Source organism: Balaenoptera ricei, chromosome 2 (assembly GCF_028023285.1).
Source record: "Balaenoptera ricei isolate mBalRic1 chromosome 2, mBalRic1.hap2, whole genome shotgun sequence".
Lineage (NCBI taxonomy): Eukaryota > Metazoa > Chordata > Mammalia > Artiodactyla > Balaenopteridae > Balaenoptera > Balaenoptera ricei.
This window is the reverse complement of record NC_082640.1, coordinates 14,701,542-14,715,965: the sequence shown is the minus strand read 5'-3', so window position 1 is coordinate 14,715,965 and position 14,424 is coordinate 14,701,542. Positions and strand designations below refer to the sequence as shown.

Genomic DNA, 14,424 nt, shown 5'->3' with positions numbered 1-14,424 from the left:
TTAGAAAGGAAATCAATAAATTGAACAAAAATCCATTTTACAAGTATTTACTAAATCCTCCCTGTGTTCCAGGGCCTGTTCTAAGTACAGAGGTGGAGCAGGGAACAAGACAGATAAGGTCCCTGCTCTCTTAGGGACTAATAAAGTAACCAAAAAAAAAAAAAAAAATCAGATCGTGCTATGAAGAAAACAAAGCAATAATAGGAGTGAGAAAGAGGCAAAATATTCTGCTTTGAAATTCTGTTTTAAGAAACACAATAGATTAAATGCATTAAGGATTCCTTCTGTGTTGATGTACTATAAAGGGAAAATTACTCCTAAATTCTTGTGGATTCAAAATGAGTTTACATGATGACAGTTCTTAAGTTCATCTGCAACTTGCAATCACTAAAACGGCCATTTCCGCCTGGTGGAGGCTCTTTTTTGGTAGCCTGAGATAGTCTACCAAGTGAAAAACACCATCCACAGAAAAGAAATTCAGGAACCACTTGTCTAATTGATGGAGCACAGATCTGTGGATCCTGAATTTAACCATTAATTCTTTATGCAACTTTTAATAAGCTACTGGAATGTTCTCCACTTAAAGATCATAGTTAAAGACTAGTTTAATATTTGCTATAAGATTGTAATCTAAGTAAACTGTCTAAATAAGATTCAAATTTGCTCTATTAGCAGTGGTGAATGGGACTAGGAAAAACAGCGTCATGTAACTGACATACTGGCAGGTCCTTGTCATTATCTGTGATTCCACCAGCGACAGCTGACAGCACACGCATCAGTCGCTTCCAACTTCTCACTCCGTATTTAATATCTAAGACAAACAACTCTTTTTAAAATGCTAAACAATTGGTACTAGGTATATGTTTGGTCTACATAATTGTATAATAATTCAGGAAAACCACACCTCACTCTGTAGCTGTGTAACTTCTCTTGCAAAGACACTGTCAATTGTGGCTGGCATCTGCTTATAAAGAGAATTGGAAAGGTCCGCCTTAATGGTGCCTTTGTATTTTGCCTGGGCGGGGAGAAAGAAAAGGGAAAAAATATTTCTTAGCTTTTTTTATTGTGAATATTGAAAGAGAATAAAAAAGTACTTTCTTCAGAAACAGAATCAGTTAAAAAATATAAAGTCCATTTTAATCTTAGATGCTGAACCTGATGAACATATTTGAAGAAAGATAAAGAAATCCAATTTATCATGGTAAAACCTTTAAATGAAACATGCAAGAAAATAACGACTGGGAGAGGGGGGTTGAGTGATGGGGGAAATGGGTGAAAGGAGTTAAGAGGTACAAAGTTCCAGTCATAAAATAAATACATGGGGACATAAGGTCCAGCATGGTGACTATAGTTAATAACACTGTACTGCACATTTGAAAGTTGCTAGGAGAGTAGATATTAAAAGTTCTCATCACAAGGGAAAAAAAAGAAATAAGATGTGTGACTCTGTGTGGTGACAGATGGTAACCAGACATTGCTGTGATCCTTTCAGAATGCATACAAGTATCGAATCATGTACACTGTGCACCTGAAACTAATAAAATGTTAAATGTCAATTATACCTCAAATTAAAAATCTTAAATCAATTTGGTAAAAAATAATAATGACTATTTTTCTGTTTAAACCCATGCACATTTCTCAAAGTAAATCTATTTGTATTGACAATTTCATGTTTGATCAGCAAAGAAACATATGAGAACAATGAGACCTTTAAATCGTTCCAGAAAACACAAGTCATTAGAATTTACAGTCTAGAACCTGAATGCAAAGGACAACATTCCTTTATTCAAGTCCTCTTAACTCCTTCCACCACAATGGCGGAGTGCAGGGGGTACTTTTTTGCTGTTTGTGCACCTTCCCATGTGCAATCTGCACTGTCTCTCAGTGATCTCAATCATTACTCATAAAGAGAGACACTCATTCACTATTTATTCTTGGGAACATTAAGTTCAAAGGAACATAACAGATTGCCCTCTTCCTTTTCTCTGTGCAGGAGAACTAATACCTAACACAAATAAACAAAACCGTGGTTTTCCCCACTCTGTCCACAGGTCCCTGCTGTTACTCCCACTTGGAGCTAGATTTGAGTGCTGATTTATTGAGCATATAGCCTGTGTAAGCCTTGCGTTCCCATAACTCTTTGGATTTGGGTACTTAAAATTTACCAATTTTCTTCAAAATGTTTTCATGTTGACAGAAATAATCCCGAGAATATCATGTTGATCTTTTTCCAACATAACTTATGAAACACTAGAGGTCAGTCATTTACAACACTATCTAATCATCTTCCTTTCAAGTTTATCTCTTTGAAATGATATATTCACAGAAACCAGCAGTGTCTCATCACAGAAATCACTGTTAACATTGTGCTTTATAAGACAACGTAAGTTGCAGTTCTAAATGCTCTCAGAAAAAGACTCTATGATATTTCAGCTGGAAAATGAATGTAGTGTATTTCTCACTCTATGGTTTCATAACAGGTATCTCTGTTGAACTGATCCTACTCAAAAATAGTTCAAATTGATTTAAAGTTACTTACCAAAGGTACCACACTTTATGGAATCTGCTGGTTTCACTTATTTTCAAAATTATATTGAATCATTTATATCTAATAAGTCTGTTAAGAAATAAAATAATGGAACTTCTAAAACTCTTTTGCCAATACTTTCTATTGAATAAAAATATCCCTTTTTAAGAGTAATTTTATGTATATAAGAAAGGGTTAGAGTCAAAATAGACATATAATAAAATACATCAACCATAAATAATAAAACTTATCAGTTTACATGAGTTAATTGACATGGTTCACAGAATTATGTAATTATACAGATATTACCAACATTCAGTGGTGTTATCAAAAATATTATTGTCTAACTTTCATGCACAGACTTTTACTTACACAAATAGAAAAAGAAAGTGCAAGCCATTTTGCAAGTTTTGATACCTTACCTCAGAAATAAAAGCGCCAATATGTTTTACATGTTTTAGCATAGGCGTGTCAGTCACAAATGTACACTTGTCTTTAGACTTTTTATACTCTTCTTTATAATGGATCTAAAAGAATATTTTACATAAGAAGAGAAAGAAAAACAATTTTAATGCTCCTTTTTTGAACAGAAGAATTAACTTGAGAAAATCTGTTTTCTTAAGTAAATACTCCAATGTGGAAGGATGCTCAAAACAAGCCAAATCAAATGAACTGATATCCAGCCCGGAACAGCAAAGGTGATGCGGCAAAGGAGGGAAAAGGCTGCTCTTTACATAAGCCAGGGTCTAGTTATCACCCAGGATCATGTGTGTCGGCTAATGAGAACCTACTGTATGGTACAGGGAACTCTACTCAATGCTGTGGTGACCTAAATGGGAAGGAAATCCAAAAGAGAGGGGATAGATGTATACGTACAACTGAGTCACTTTGCTGTACAGCAGAAACTAACACAACATTGTAAAGCAACTATACTCCAATAAAAATTAATAAAAAAATAAAGTAGAAAACAAACAAACAAACCAAAAAAAGGATCATGTGTGTTGGACCCACAGTAACTGTGGGTCCTGTTTGCCCAGCTTGTTCAGCATGATTATTAAACGTTCTCCATTTCACTCGTACAACTGTCCTAGTTTATTGTTACTTTTAAGCCACAGACCCTAATAGGTAAGCGTGCAGTCAAACAGAAACATAGCTGCCTACCTCTAGGTTTAAAACAAGGCATCATCAGGACAGATGTAACCAATTAAGAAGAGGCAGAAATTAAACAAATGGAGAATACTTCTAGCATCATTAGCTAGACATGCTGGCTTAGAGGAAGGGGCCTAAATTGTGGCCACAATGGGCTTCCTGTTACTAATTAATTATGCTCAAATCAAACTTATCCAATTTATGAGCACCCACAGGCCTCCCCAACCTCCTCCCCACCCCCAAGCATAGAACCCACCCAGAAAGCCTGCCACCTGGTGGAGATCATTGCAGAATGCCCCCTGTGGTGGGCCGGCAGAGGAGCAAGGCAAAGTCCAGAGAGGCTTAGCTGGGCAATGCTCATTTCTTCTCTCCAACTCACTAGTGAAAGGAGTCACTCCTTTCCCCCTGGGGAGAGGCCAGAATTAATGTGGGGGAAGATCCCACACAGACACATGAACCAAAAAGAGGTCAGGAACTATGGAGAGGGACCTAAAATAATCCCACTGTCACACTAACTGCCATCCAATCTAAAAACTGAGCAGGCAAAACTTAACGACTAGTTGAGAGGATGAAGGTAATTTGCTAAAAGTTGTATCACCCTGTAAAAAAGTCATGTTTATCTACCCAAAACTATAAATACTTAGGCCAAAAAAAATGTCCTAGTTCAGATGATAAATTACATGGTCTCCCTAATTACAGCCTAAAAGTGAAGTTTAATTGTATACCCTACCTGGTTCTTAAAGATCATGACTAATACTGATGTTACACTTTAACATGACATAGAGATTTTACCATATTCAAACCTCATTTGAGGGGCATTATCTGACCTGAGGTATAACCAGACATGAACATACTAAGTAACGTTCTTTTAAAATGTGGTATTTCACAGCTATGACTCAGATATTAGATGCTGACCACATTAAACATTTGCTTTATTCATGAAATCAACATTAGAACATATTTATCTTATCTGAGCACTAAATTGCTTTTTTTTCTTCTCAGAGATTAGCCATAATTTCAGGTCTCTGCAAATCACCCTCCTCAGTCACTAGTAATTAAACCCTTAATGGCAGTATGATAAATAGTAGGCTATTTTGATCATAAGGAGAAAAAAAAAAAGGTATCTCCGTTATATAATTAAGTGTGAGAGAACATAACCTATCATTAGGCTTAAGTTTGGCTCATTATTTTTATCTTTCGCCACCATCTCTTCCCTCTCGCATGCACATTCTTCACGCAGCGCAGAGGTATGTGCCATGGCCACAGGCCTCCTGATAAGCTCTGACCTAAGCAGAATGCTCAGGACAGGCACTCGGGATAAGGGCGAAGTATTTACCTCCTTTCCTGTGCAGGCAAATAGTTCAGTCTTAAACGTGCTCTCCATGCCTTTCTCTGGTCTTATTTAAAAGATACACACACACACGTTATTATATGCTTATTGTCATTCGTATTTCTAATGAATTTTACAATATGAGTGACAATAAGCAAATGATCTTAAATTTTTATATAAAGAATACTACATATTAGTAGCCTTCCTATACCAGGAGAATAGGAAAAAATGGATGAAAGGGTACTGCATCGATGACTGATACTCAATCTTAGGTAAAATAAAAATCACTGAGTAGACAGTCAATTCCTAATACAACCATGGTCCCACCTATTGGATAGATTGCCTACCCAATCCCTTTCTTTGCTAACAGTAGAACTCAAATGTATTTATGAGAGTAGACATGCCCCTACCCCAGCCCCAGAGGACAAATTGCTCTGAACTAGGCATGGTTTTCTCATTCCCCTTGGCCAGTGATTGGCCGGGGAGGACAAGTGCCTAGCTCTGGCCATGAGACATTCTTGGAAGTCTTCCCAGCATTATTACTGGTGTAGCTGATATAAAGGGAGAGACTTGCTGACATGGCCCTTTGACCCCTGGCCCTTCCGCCTTTTGTCTTCCCCAACCACAGGGAAACAGCCGCAATGATGCCATCATATGACAATAAGCCATCACACCAACGATGGCAGAGCAGAAGGAAAGGCGCCTGAGAGACTGATAACATCCACTGCACCAAGACTGAACCCCCTACCTCCAGGATTCATATGTGAAAAAAACAGACATCTGTTAAGCCTCTGTGCTAGGACTTTCCTGTAACCCGCAGCCACCTGCACTCACAACCAACACACAATCCAAAGTTGATGACTTAATGATCAATAAGATGCCCTAAATATTTACTTTCTGCTTTAACCTCACCCATTAATCCCACCATGTCTCAACTACAGTTAGAGTTAAATTAGTTGAGTGAGCTTCCTCTTCCTAGCCTACTTTCTTTTACTTACTATGAGATCAGCTAATGGCTGACAGTAGATGACAGATGTAGAAATGTTAGAGGACATTTCCTTTTAGAAGCATTCTTAACCGAAAGGAGCTAGGAAGCCTTTTCACAAATGGAGCCACGATGGCTAAATGCAGTGAACCCCAGAAGACAGAACTGTGGCTCCTGCCCTGTGTGTTAACTGGGGCACTCGGAGCCAAGGCTGCTCTCTCAGGTTTCCTAACACCGTCGGAGCTTTCTCTGGAGGGGTAACCACGGAATGCCATGTTTTCAGCACTGGAAGGGTTTACCCACAACAAACAATGTTCACTTGCCTGGAAAATGTTCGTTCTGCTGCCACGCAAATGAACACCCTAGAAAAGGTTTGACTCAAAACACTGAATCAGAGGCTTCATGCAGATGTGGACTAATTTGCTCTGCAGAGACTCTTTATCCTAATTTACAAGAAACACATAAAGGGTCCCTTTTAACCTACTATTTTTTATGACCACCCTACAAAAGGCTCCCAGATCCATGATTCTGACTGTTTAATGTAGTCAGTAGGTTTGATTTATTCAAAGAATTGATTAGATAGCTGAGTAACAGGACAAAACAACAGAGAAAGGTTATCTGGGGAAATAAAAAGCATTACATGGTTAACAGAAAAATAAAAAAGGCTGCCTCAGAGGACCAGGTGTCTTTCAAGACTGGGAAGTGAGTTATGCAGAGGGAAACCCCACAACATGGGCAGAGCACGTGCAAAGCTGAAACTAGGCGAGGCAAAACAAATTTTTTTTGAAAAATTCCTCATACTGATCCCCAAAATGAAGCCACCTGATCTGAAAAACAGACATTTCTTTCTATGGAGAATTCTAAACAGTGCAGCCCTCCCAGGACTGACTGCCAGGCCATTCTTATTTCACATTTTAATAAATTATCTGGCAGGGGCATGCTACAGCGAAGTCTGCGGGTCTGCTGATGACCCCACGCTCTCATGGAGAGGGAAATGGTAAACCGAAAGAGATGAACCGCGGAAGCTCTCAAAGGGCCGTGCGAGAGGGCGGAAAACTACAGATTACATCACTAGCAAGGGAAAAATCATTCAAACTATTAAAAGGGGATGGGCCCTACGTGATCAGCTACAAGTCAAAAACTAGGACTGAAAATGGCTGAGCATGATGCCCTTACTGGGGTTGATCTGACAGCTTTCTGCAGCCCTAAGTCCAAGAAACACTAAATATCATCACAAAGGGGGCAGAAACATCATCCTTCCCCACTCATAATCACAGCCACCCACATCTGGACTTCTGTGCACAGTTCTGGTTATTACATCCCGATAAAGACACATGAAAGCTAAAAGAGCTCCAAAGAGGGATGACTAGAATGATAATGAAGGGGATGTAGAGAGACTGCTCCATGAAGAGAAACCCATAAAACTACCCTTCTCATTTGAAAAATGGAGCAGAATAGCGAGTGGCTACCGGCCAGGCCAGACCTAAACCTGAATCTTGTCCCCACCCCTGAGTAGCCAGGTGGCCGTAGACAAGCTACTCAATGTTGGGTTTCACCACCTCTGAACTGAGGCTCACAGGACCTACGGCACTAGCTTGCTGTGGCATGAAATACAATATTGCACGTGGAGTGCCTGGCACACAGCAGCAGAGAAAGGACATCGTGGTGGCCAAGGCTTGGGAATCAGACAGACCTTGTTCCAAATTCCAGGTCAGTGGCTCACTAGCTGTGTGATTTGATCAAGAAAATGTGAGTCTGCTTCCTAAAGCTTCAAGATGTAGGACTCTACAAAGCAGGCAAACAAAACACCAAATTCACATGGTGACAGGCTGCAAACAGATTGCCTTCAAACAAACAAAAAGGCTCAGGTAAACACATGGATTCCCCCTTGGGATATAAAGGATTATAAAACAAAACTAAAGTCCTTGAAGCTTTGTCTTTAAGATTGACACCTGGGCAGAGACTGGTGGACTAAATTAAATGTGAGCACGAACAGATGGGCACTATCAGAGACGTAATAAAGTCTTGACTGGAACTCCAATGTAACTCAATTCGTCCTTTTTTATATTTGTTTTTAGCTCCGTATTGATGCAATTTCAAATATACATTTTAGACAACCATCTAGACATGCAGACAACACAACAGAGAAAAGCACTTCAAATTTAAGTTCATCGGCTCCATATAAAAACATTCATGACACCAAGAGTGAATGAGCAAGTTATTACTTGATAATATTATTTAACCACACTTCTAAAAAACCAGAAATTTGATTTAGTCCAATACGTGAAGCCCTTCCAGAAAGGGTAAATTAAAATCTGATTTTCAAATGACTGTACAAACTCTTCTTTTCATTTTTTTAGAAACAAAGTCATTGTTCAGATTGTTCACTGGTAGATATAAAAATTCCAAAAATTAAACCAGTATCTTAATGAGTATGGAATTCTCTTTGGAAATAAAATGTAAACATGTACACAGATATAAACGAGATATCACAGCAATATGACCTAAATATTTAAGTAGTACAGGCATTCTGCATTGCAATATAAACCTATACTAAACAGAAATTACTCCCACGCACTTGATTTCACTTGCATGAGAGTGGAATAACGGCTTTCGCTTTGGCAAAACGGTAAAGGCCATCGCCCCTCACCACAAGACTGAAGTCACTGAGAAACGCTCTTATCCAAAACAACTCCAACAAAATCACCTACTAACTAAAGTTGCCACTTTAGTTTAATGGTTTATATAATATAATTTAGCTCAGCCACAAATACACTTCAAACAAAACATAACAACACCGGAAGAGGTACTATCTCCAGAGTTATGGAACTTAAGGTTTTAAATGGTCGCATTACTATCACTAATATTTGTGTAATACATAATGATAAAGCTAAGGTAAACTGCATGAAAGCTACAGTGAGAGATAACACGGCAAACTGGCTAAGAGAGAGGGCTCTGTGTTCAAGTCCTACTCCCCACTGCTTAACTGTGTGACCCAAGGAGGTTACTTAACCTCTCTGAGCCTTCTTTTCTTCACCTCTAAAATGGGAAAACAAGAGAACCTATCTCACAAGTTGCAATGCCTGGCACATAGTACTCAATAAATCCTAACTGTTGCTGATATTATTATCATTGTTGTTGTCATTATCATTTCATTATTATTACAGTTTACAAAGAACTTTTACATACATTAGCTTGTGACTATTATTAAGCAATGGCACAAAGAAATACTCAATTTAAAATTTGGTTAGGGCTTCCCTGGTGGCGCAGTGGTTCAGAATCTGCCTGCCAATGCAGGGGACACGGGTTCGAGCCCTGGTCTGGGAAGATCCCACATGCCGCGGAGCAACTAGGCCCGTGAGCCACAATTACTGAGCCTGCGCGTCTGGAGCCTGTGCTCCACAACAAGAGAGGCCACGATAGTGAGAGGCCCGCGCACCGCGATGAAGAGTGGTCCCCACTTGCCGCAACAAGAGATAGCCCTCGCACAGAAACGAAGACCCAATGCAGCCATAAATAAATAAATAATTAAATAATTAAAAAAAAAAAAAAAAATTTGGTTACATTGCATGTCAAGTATACAGGAAGGGGTCTGATTCCCACCATCCTTTGGCTCTTTCTGACAAACCAGAAGGGAATACAGAATCATATATAAAATGTGATTGGACAGATACAAAATTAATTTGCAGAGGCAGTAGTTAATAACAGCTAGCATCTCTTGAGTACTCACAATGTTCCAGACAATTTACTAAACACTTCAGATGTGTTACGATTTCTTAATCTTACTATTAGAAATGCTGCCCTTGAGGAACTGAGCCCAGCCAGCCTGCCCAGGGTTACTGTTAAACTGACTCAGGCAGGTTGACTTCAGAGAACAGACCGGCACATGACCGTAAGGCCCAGGATTGACTTCCTCCGCAAACAAACGTTTGCAAAATATTCTGATCACTTTGCTTAACAACAACAGAAACAACCAGTTCTCTGCTCCCCTCTCTAAATAAGACAGGCACCCACTCACGCTTCACGAGCCATCTTTCCTGTGTACCGGCGACTTTCTTTCCTACAACTGTTCTGATGAGGATCATCTAAATTCTCATCCCGAGTGAAGAACACATTTCCCTGTGCTGCTGTAATTCTAGTTTACATATTTACTATAGATAGGAAGGTAGACAGATAAATATACAGATATATACATATGAATTAATTCCATAATTCTAGGATTCCCTTGAAATATAACATAAACCGATCCCAGTTAACGAAAAAAGTCGCAACAAAAATGCTCCTTTCACTAATATCCATCATCATCATATAGTTCAGGATTCTCAACACACAGTTCAGTAATCCGTGAATCCTAAATTGTTAATAAGTGTTATATGCAGGTATATATGCATGATTCTGGTTTAGAAAAATACTGAATTCATCAGATTCCAAAAAAGTTCCCCAAAATGCTAAAAATCATTCATTTAGATAGAGATCCTCTCAAAACAAATTACATCATTATACAAATTGTAAAAAAGCTTTGGGTTCTCAATGGAGTGTGTTCTGAAATTCGATGCTTTGTGATTTCACGCCAGAGTGACAGTGAAATTCAAGAAGGGACAAGGTTCTGGCTAAACAACACGGAGACCTGTCCCCACAGAAATTCTCCGTCTGGGAGACCTTGGGAAAATCACCTAAAATATCTGGACTTATTTCCATGATCTGGAAAATCACAGTGTTTTAAATAAATGATTTCAGGGTTTTCCCCTCAGCTCTCTGATTCCATGACATAATAGTGCCACACGTGCAATGCAAAATCAGACAAAAATTACTTAAGCCACTTACATCACTAATGAGTTCGGTGCGTTTTCTGGCCAATTCCATGCTCAGGTCTTCAATAACAGGCTTAAAGAACACCTGCCCGGAAAAAAAAAAAGAAAAGGAAACATTTTTCTAATCATCGACCTGGAGGAACAAATACTGTTCTTCAGCAATGCCTTCTCACCCACCTTGTCTTCTTCATTTTCTTCTTCCCCTGTTTTTTCTTCTTCAGTTTCATCTTTTACATCCTCAAATACAGGGACCCTCATTTCTACTCTTTCTATATATGTGTGTGTGTGTGTATATATATATATATATATATATATATATATATATTTTTTTTTTTTTTTTTTTTTAAATTCACTAGTGCAGCACCTTTTTCTATACTACAGCACCTTGAGGTCTTGGCGTCTCTGTGTTCTGGCAAAAATGACCGTGCCCAGGCCTCTTCCCTATTTAGCTCACACTTCATCCTCCTTATCACAGCGGGGTGTGAGTGGATGGAACAGCATCACTGAGGTCGGCCAGAGCTAGCCTCATAAGCGGAAATAATATTTTAACAGGCAAAATTCAATTTTGAGAACGTTTAAAGTCAACATTCTCTAAACTGGTTAAGAAATCCAAAAGAGACAACTTACTAATATTTCATGAATTCAATTCATTCATAAAATCATTTGAAAAAGACTTAAAGATTCTGGGTGAACCACTCAGCTGTAACACTCAAGATAGCACAGTGCAAAGCCTATTATCTCAAAGATTCCTCAACTCCATCTAAATAAAGCTTTCACTGGAATGTCAGACATATCCCGGATTTGGTATGGTGAATCTGGATCATTCAAACTCATTTCATTAACCTAAATTAAATTTTTTATGAGACATATATGTACTTCTCCAGTCTAAAAAAAAATACTTTATATTAACTGATTAAAGGCTAGTAATTTATTATGAAAAACCCTTTGAACCACTTCAAAGAATCTATTCTGAGTTAATTATGACTGTTAATCTTATATTGCTATTGTATTATTTTAATTGTAAACATCATTAAACATGAGAAGCTGCAGCTAACATAAGCTGATATATCATTTAAGAATTCTAGAAATATCGTTTCAAAAAATAATAATTACCCTTTTTCAATTCTGCCCATTGTGTCAATTTTTACAAATCCACTAGTTATTTGTATATTTCTCAATGTGTAATACATGCTTGGAAATGTTTGGAAAAATAAACTATAACAATATTTATAATGGGGTATATGTTACATAATTTAAAATATATTTCTCAAAACTAATCCTTTAATGTCAATTGAGGTAATTCTAAGACTATACAGCTCAATTTATCAAATTTGGTTATTTAAATCCTAGGATAAATTAATATTTATAAAGCCATAGCATATCAGTGTGGGACATAATAAAAAAATACCCTAGGGTTGGGCTTCCCTGGTGGCGCAGTGGTTGAGAATCTGCCTGCCAATGCAGGGGGCACGGGTTCGAGCCCTGGTCTAGGAAGATCCCACATGCCGCGGAGCAACTGGGCCCGTGAGCCACAATTACTGAGCCTGCGCGTCTGGAGCCTGTGCTCCGCAACGAGAGAGGCCGCGATAGTGAGAGGCCCGCGCACCGCGATGAAGAGTGGCCCCCCACTTGCCGCAACTGGAGAAAGTCCTCGCACAGAAACAAAAGACCCAACACAGCCATAAATAAATAAATAAATAAATAAATAAAAATTTTTTTAAAAAAGTGTTAGTTTCAGGTGTACAGCAAAATGATTGTTTTTTAAAAAAAAAAAATACCCTAGGGTGAATAATGAAACTAATGATATAAAATATAACTTTAATCAAAAAATACATCATTCTAGGTAGACAAGTATAATACTGTTTTCTCTTGATATCATATTTAGTTTTAAATTTTTAAAATTACCTTGGCCTTGCCTAAAAATTCCAAAAAGAAAAAAATTCTATACAGTCATCATGTATAGATTATTTCTCAAATTGTGTTCTATGAAGCTAAAGTTCCACAGAATACTCGGAACAGAAAAGGGGGTTTCTTCAACAAACATGTTTGGGGAAACCTATATACTAATCTCTCCCCCTGCCACTTAGAGATCCACATGGCACAATGACACATTAGAAGCTCTAAGAAGACCCACAACCAAGAAAACTATTAAGTTTGCTTAACCCAGCATTTCCCAAATATGAAACCTATTCATCTCATCTAATCTAACCTATCTACCTACCTACTTACATACCTACCTACTTACCTATTTTTTTATTGACATCTGACACTCTAGAAAACTAACATTCTTCTGTGAAATATTACTTGGGGAAACATCGTTTTATTCTGAAACAACGTTGTGTTCTATAATAGTAGTTGATTGTTTCATGAAATGACTTTTAATACAGGCTAACTTAATGGCATCACACATCCTGCTTACCGGCAAAATGCCAAGAAGAAATGCCCCGAGGGTGCCGAAATTGGAAACCTTAACTTTAAAATCATAGTCATGTCATGCCTATGTAGAGAATTCTACAAGGAAATTCTCTGTACATTATATTCGTTCCATAAAGGAGCAGAATGTGTAGACTCTGCTTGTTTCCCTCAAGTCCTTTGCCAAAAGACTCTTCTAATATTCCATAGAAGCTCTATTACATTATCTTTATTGGGAAATAGGGAAAAGAGCATTTTCTATAAGCTTTTCTTGCAAACTTCTAAAAGCGTAGGGAGAAAATCTTGCCAAAGCTGCCTAAGATGCACTGCCTGGCTAGTGTCTGAGGTGACAGTACCTGCGATGCTCGTGGTGACATCTATTCCCCGTGGTGAATTACCTGCGTCAGACTTCAGTGGCTGCTATTTTTCTCATTTCCCATCATACAATAAATTCTTATTGTCTCTCCACTGTGCTGGAAGAAAATGATCTGTTGAGACTATGCACAAAAGTTTTGAAAGCAAAAACAAACACCATATACAATGTGAACACGAATTTTCCATTTGAGATTTTAGAATCAGAATTTTAAAGCTACAGGGGTCCTTAAGAAATCAATCCTACTAAAGCCTCCTCTTTCACAGAGGACAAAATTGAGGTCAAGAGAAATTAATTATTTGTCTTATTCACAAAGTTACTCAGTGGAGCACTAGGACCAGAATTTAACTAGAGCCCTAGGTTCATTCATTCAAAGAAACGTGGGTGGTTATGCCAGGCACTGTGCTGGATGTTAGAGATGCAATGGTGAGTAAAATATACTTTGTGCTAAAATGAGATAGGAATTGTTCTGAAAAACCATCATTCGAGATTTGCTGGAGGAACTCCTTAATGGAGTGTTTGGCAAGCTAGATACATTATTACTTTTGATTGAATACATCTTTTTTCTTTTCACCTGTAGGTATAATATAAAATTCACATAAAGTTTTCTCTACAATATTTTAAGCCCTGAACTTAATCACAGCAATGCTCTCTTGTCAATAGCTCCAAAATGGAACTTGGGGAATATGAAGAAAGTGTTCTTCGTGGATAGCTATCATGTTTCAAAATTCCCCCATTATCCTCTTTTTTTTTTTAAACCATGTTAAATGTTGTACTTTAATACATATTTGCATCTTGGGGTGCCCCAAAAGGGAATATCTATGTAGTTGCTAATCC

General features: G+C 38.0%; 1 protein-coding gene across 4 annotated transcripts in view; it reads right to left on the bottom strand.

Annotated features, from left to right (window-relative positions):
• The window catches only part of NEBL (nebulette), a 337,194-nt gene that overhangs the window by 98,325 nt on the left and 224,445 nt on the right, over window positions 1-14,424 (bottom strand). Inside the window, exons 3-6 of one of the 4 annotated variants that reach the window (XM_059911292.1) lie at window positions 13,571-13,687; window positions 10,816-10,887; window positions 2,950-3,054; window positions 905-1,015 (exon numbers count right to left, since the gene is read on the bottom strand). The exons of 2 other annotated variants lie outside the window; for them this stretch is intronic. In XM_059911292.1, coding sequence (XP_059767275.1) covers window positions 905-1,015; window positions 2,950-3,054; window positions 10,816-10,887; window positions 13,571-13,591 — 309 coding nt within the window. In that variant the 5' untranslated portion in view covers window positions 13,592-13,687. The remainder of the gene's footprint in view (window positions 1-904; window positions 1,016-2,949; window positions 3,055-10,815; window positions 10,888-13,570; window positions 13,688-14,424) is intronic. One more of the 4 variants, XM_059911270.1, reaches the window with a different exon arrangement.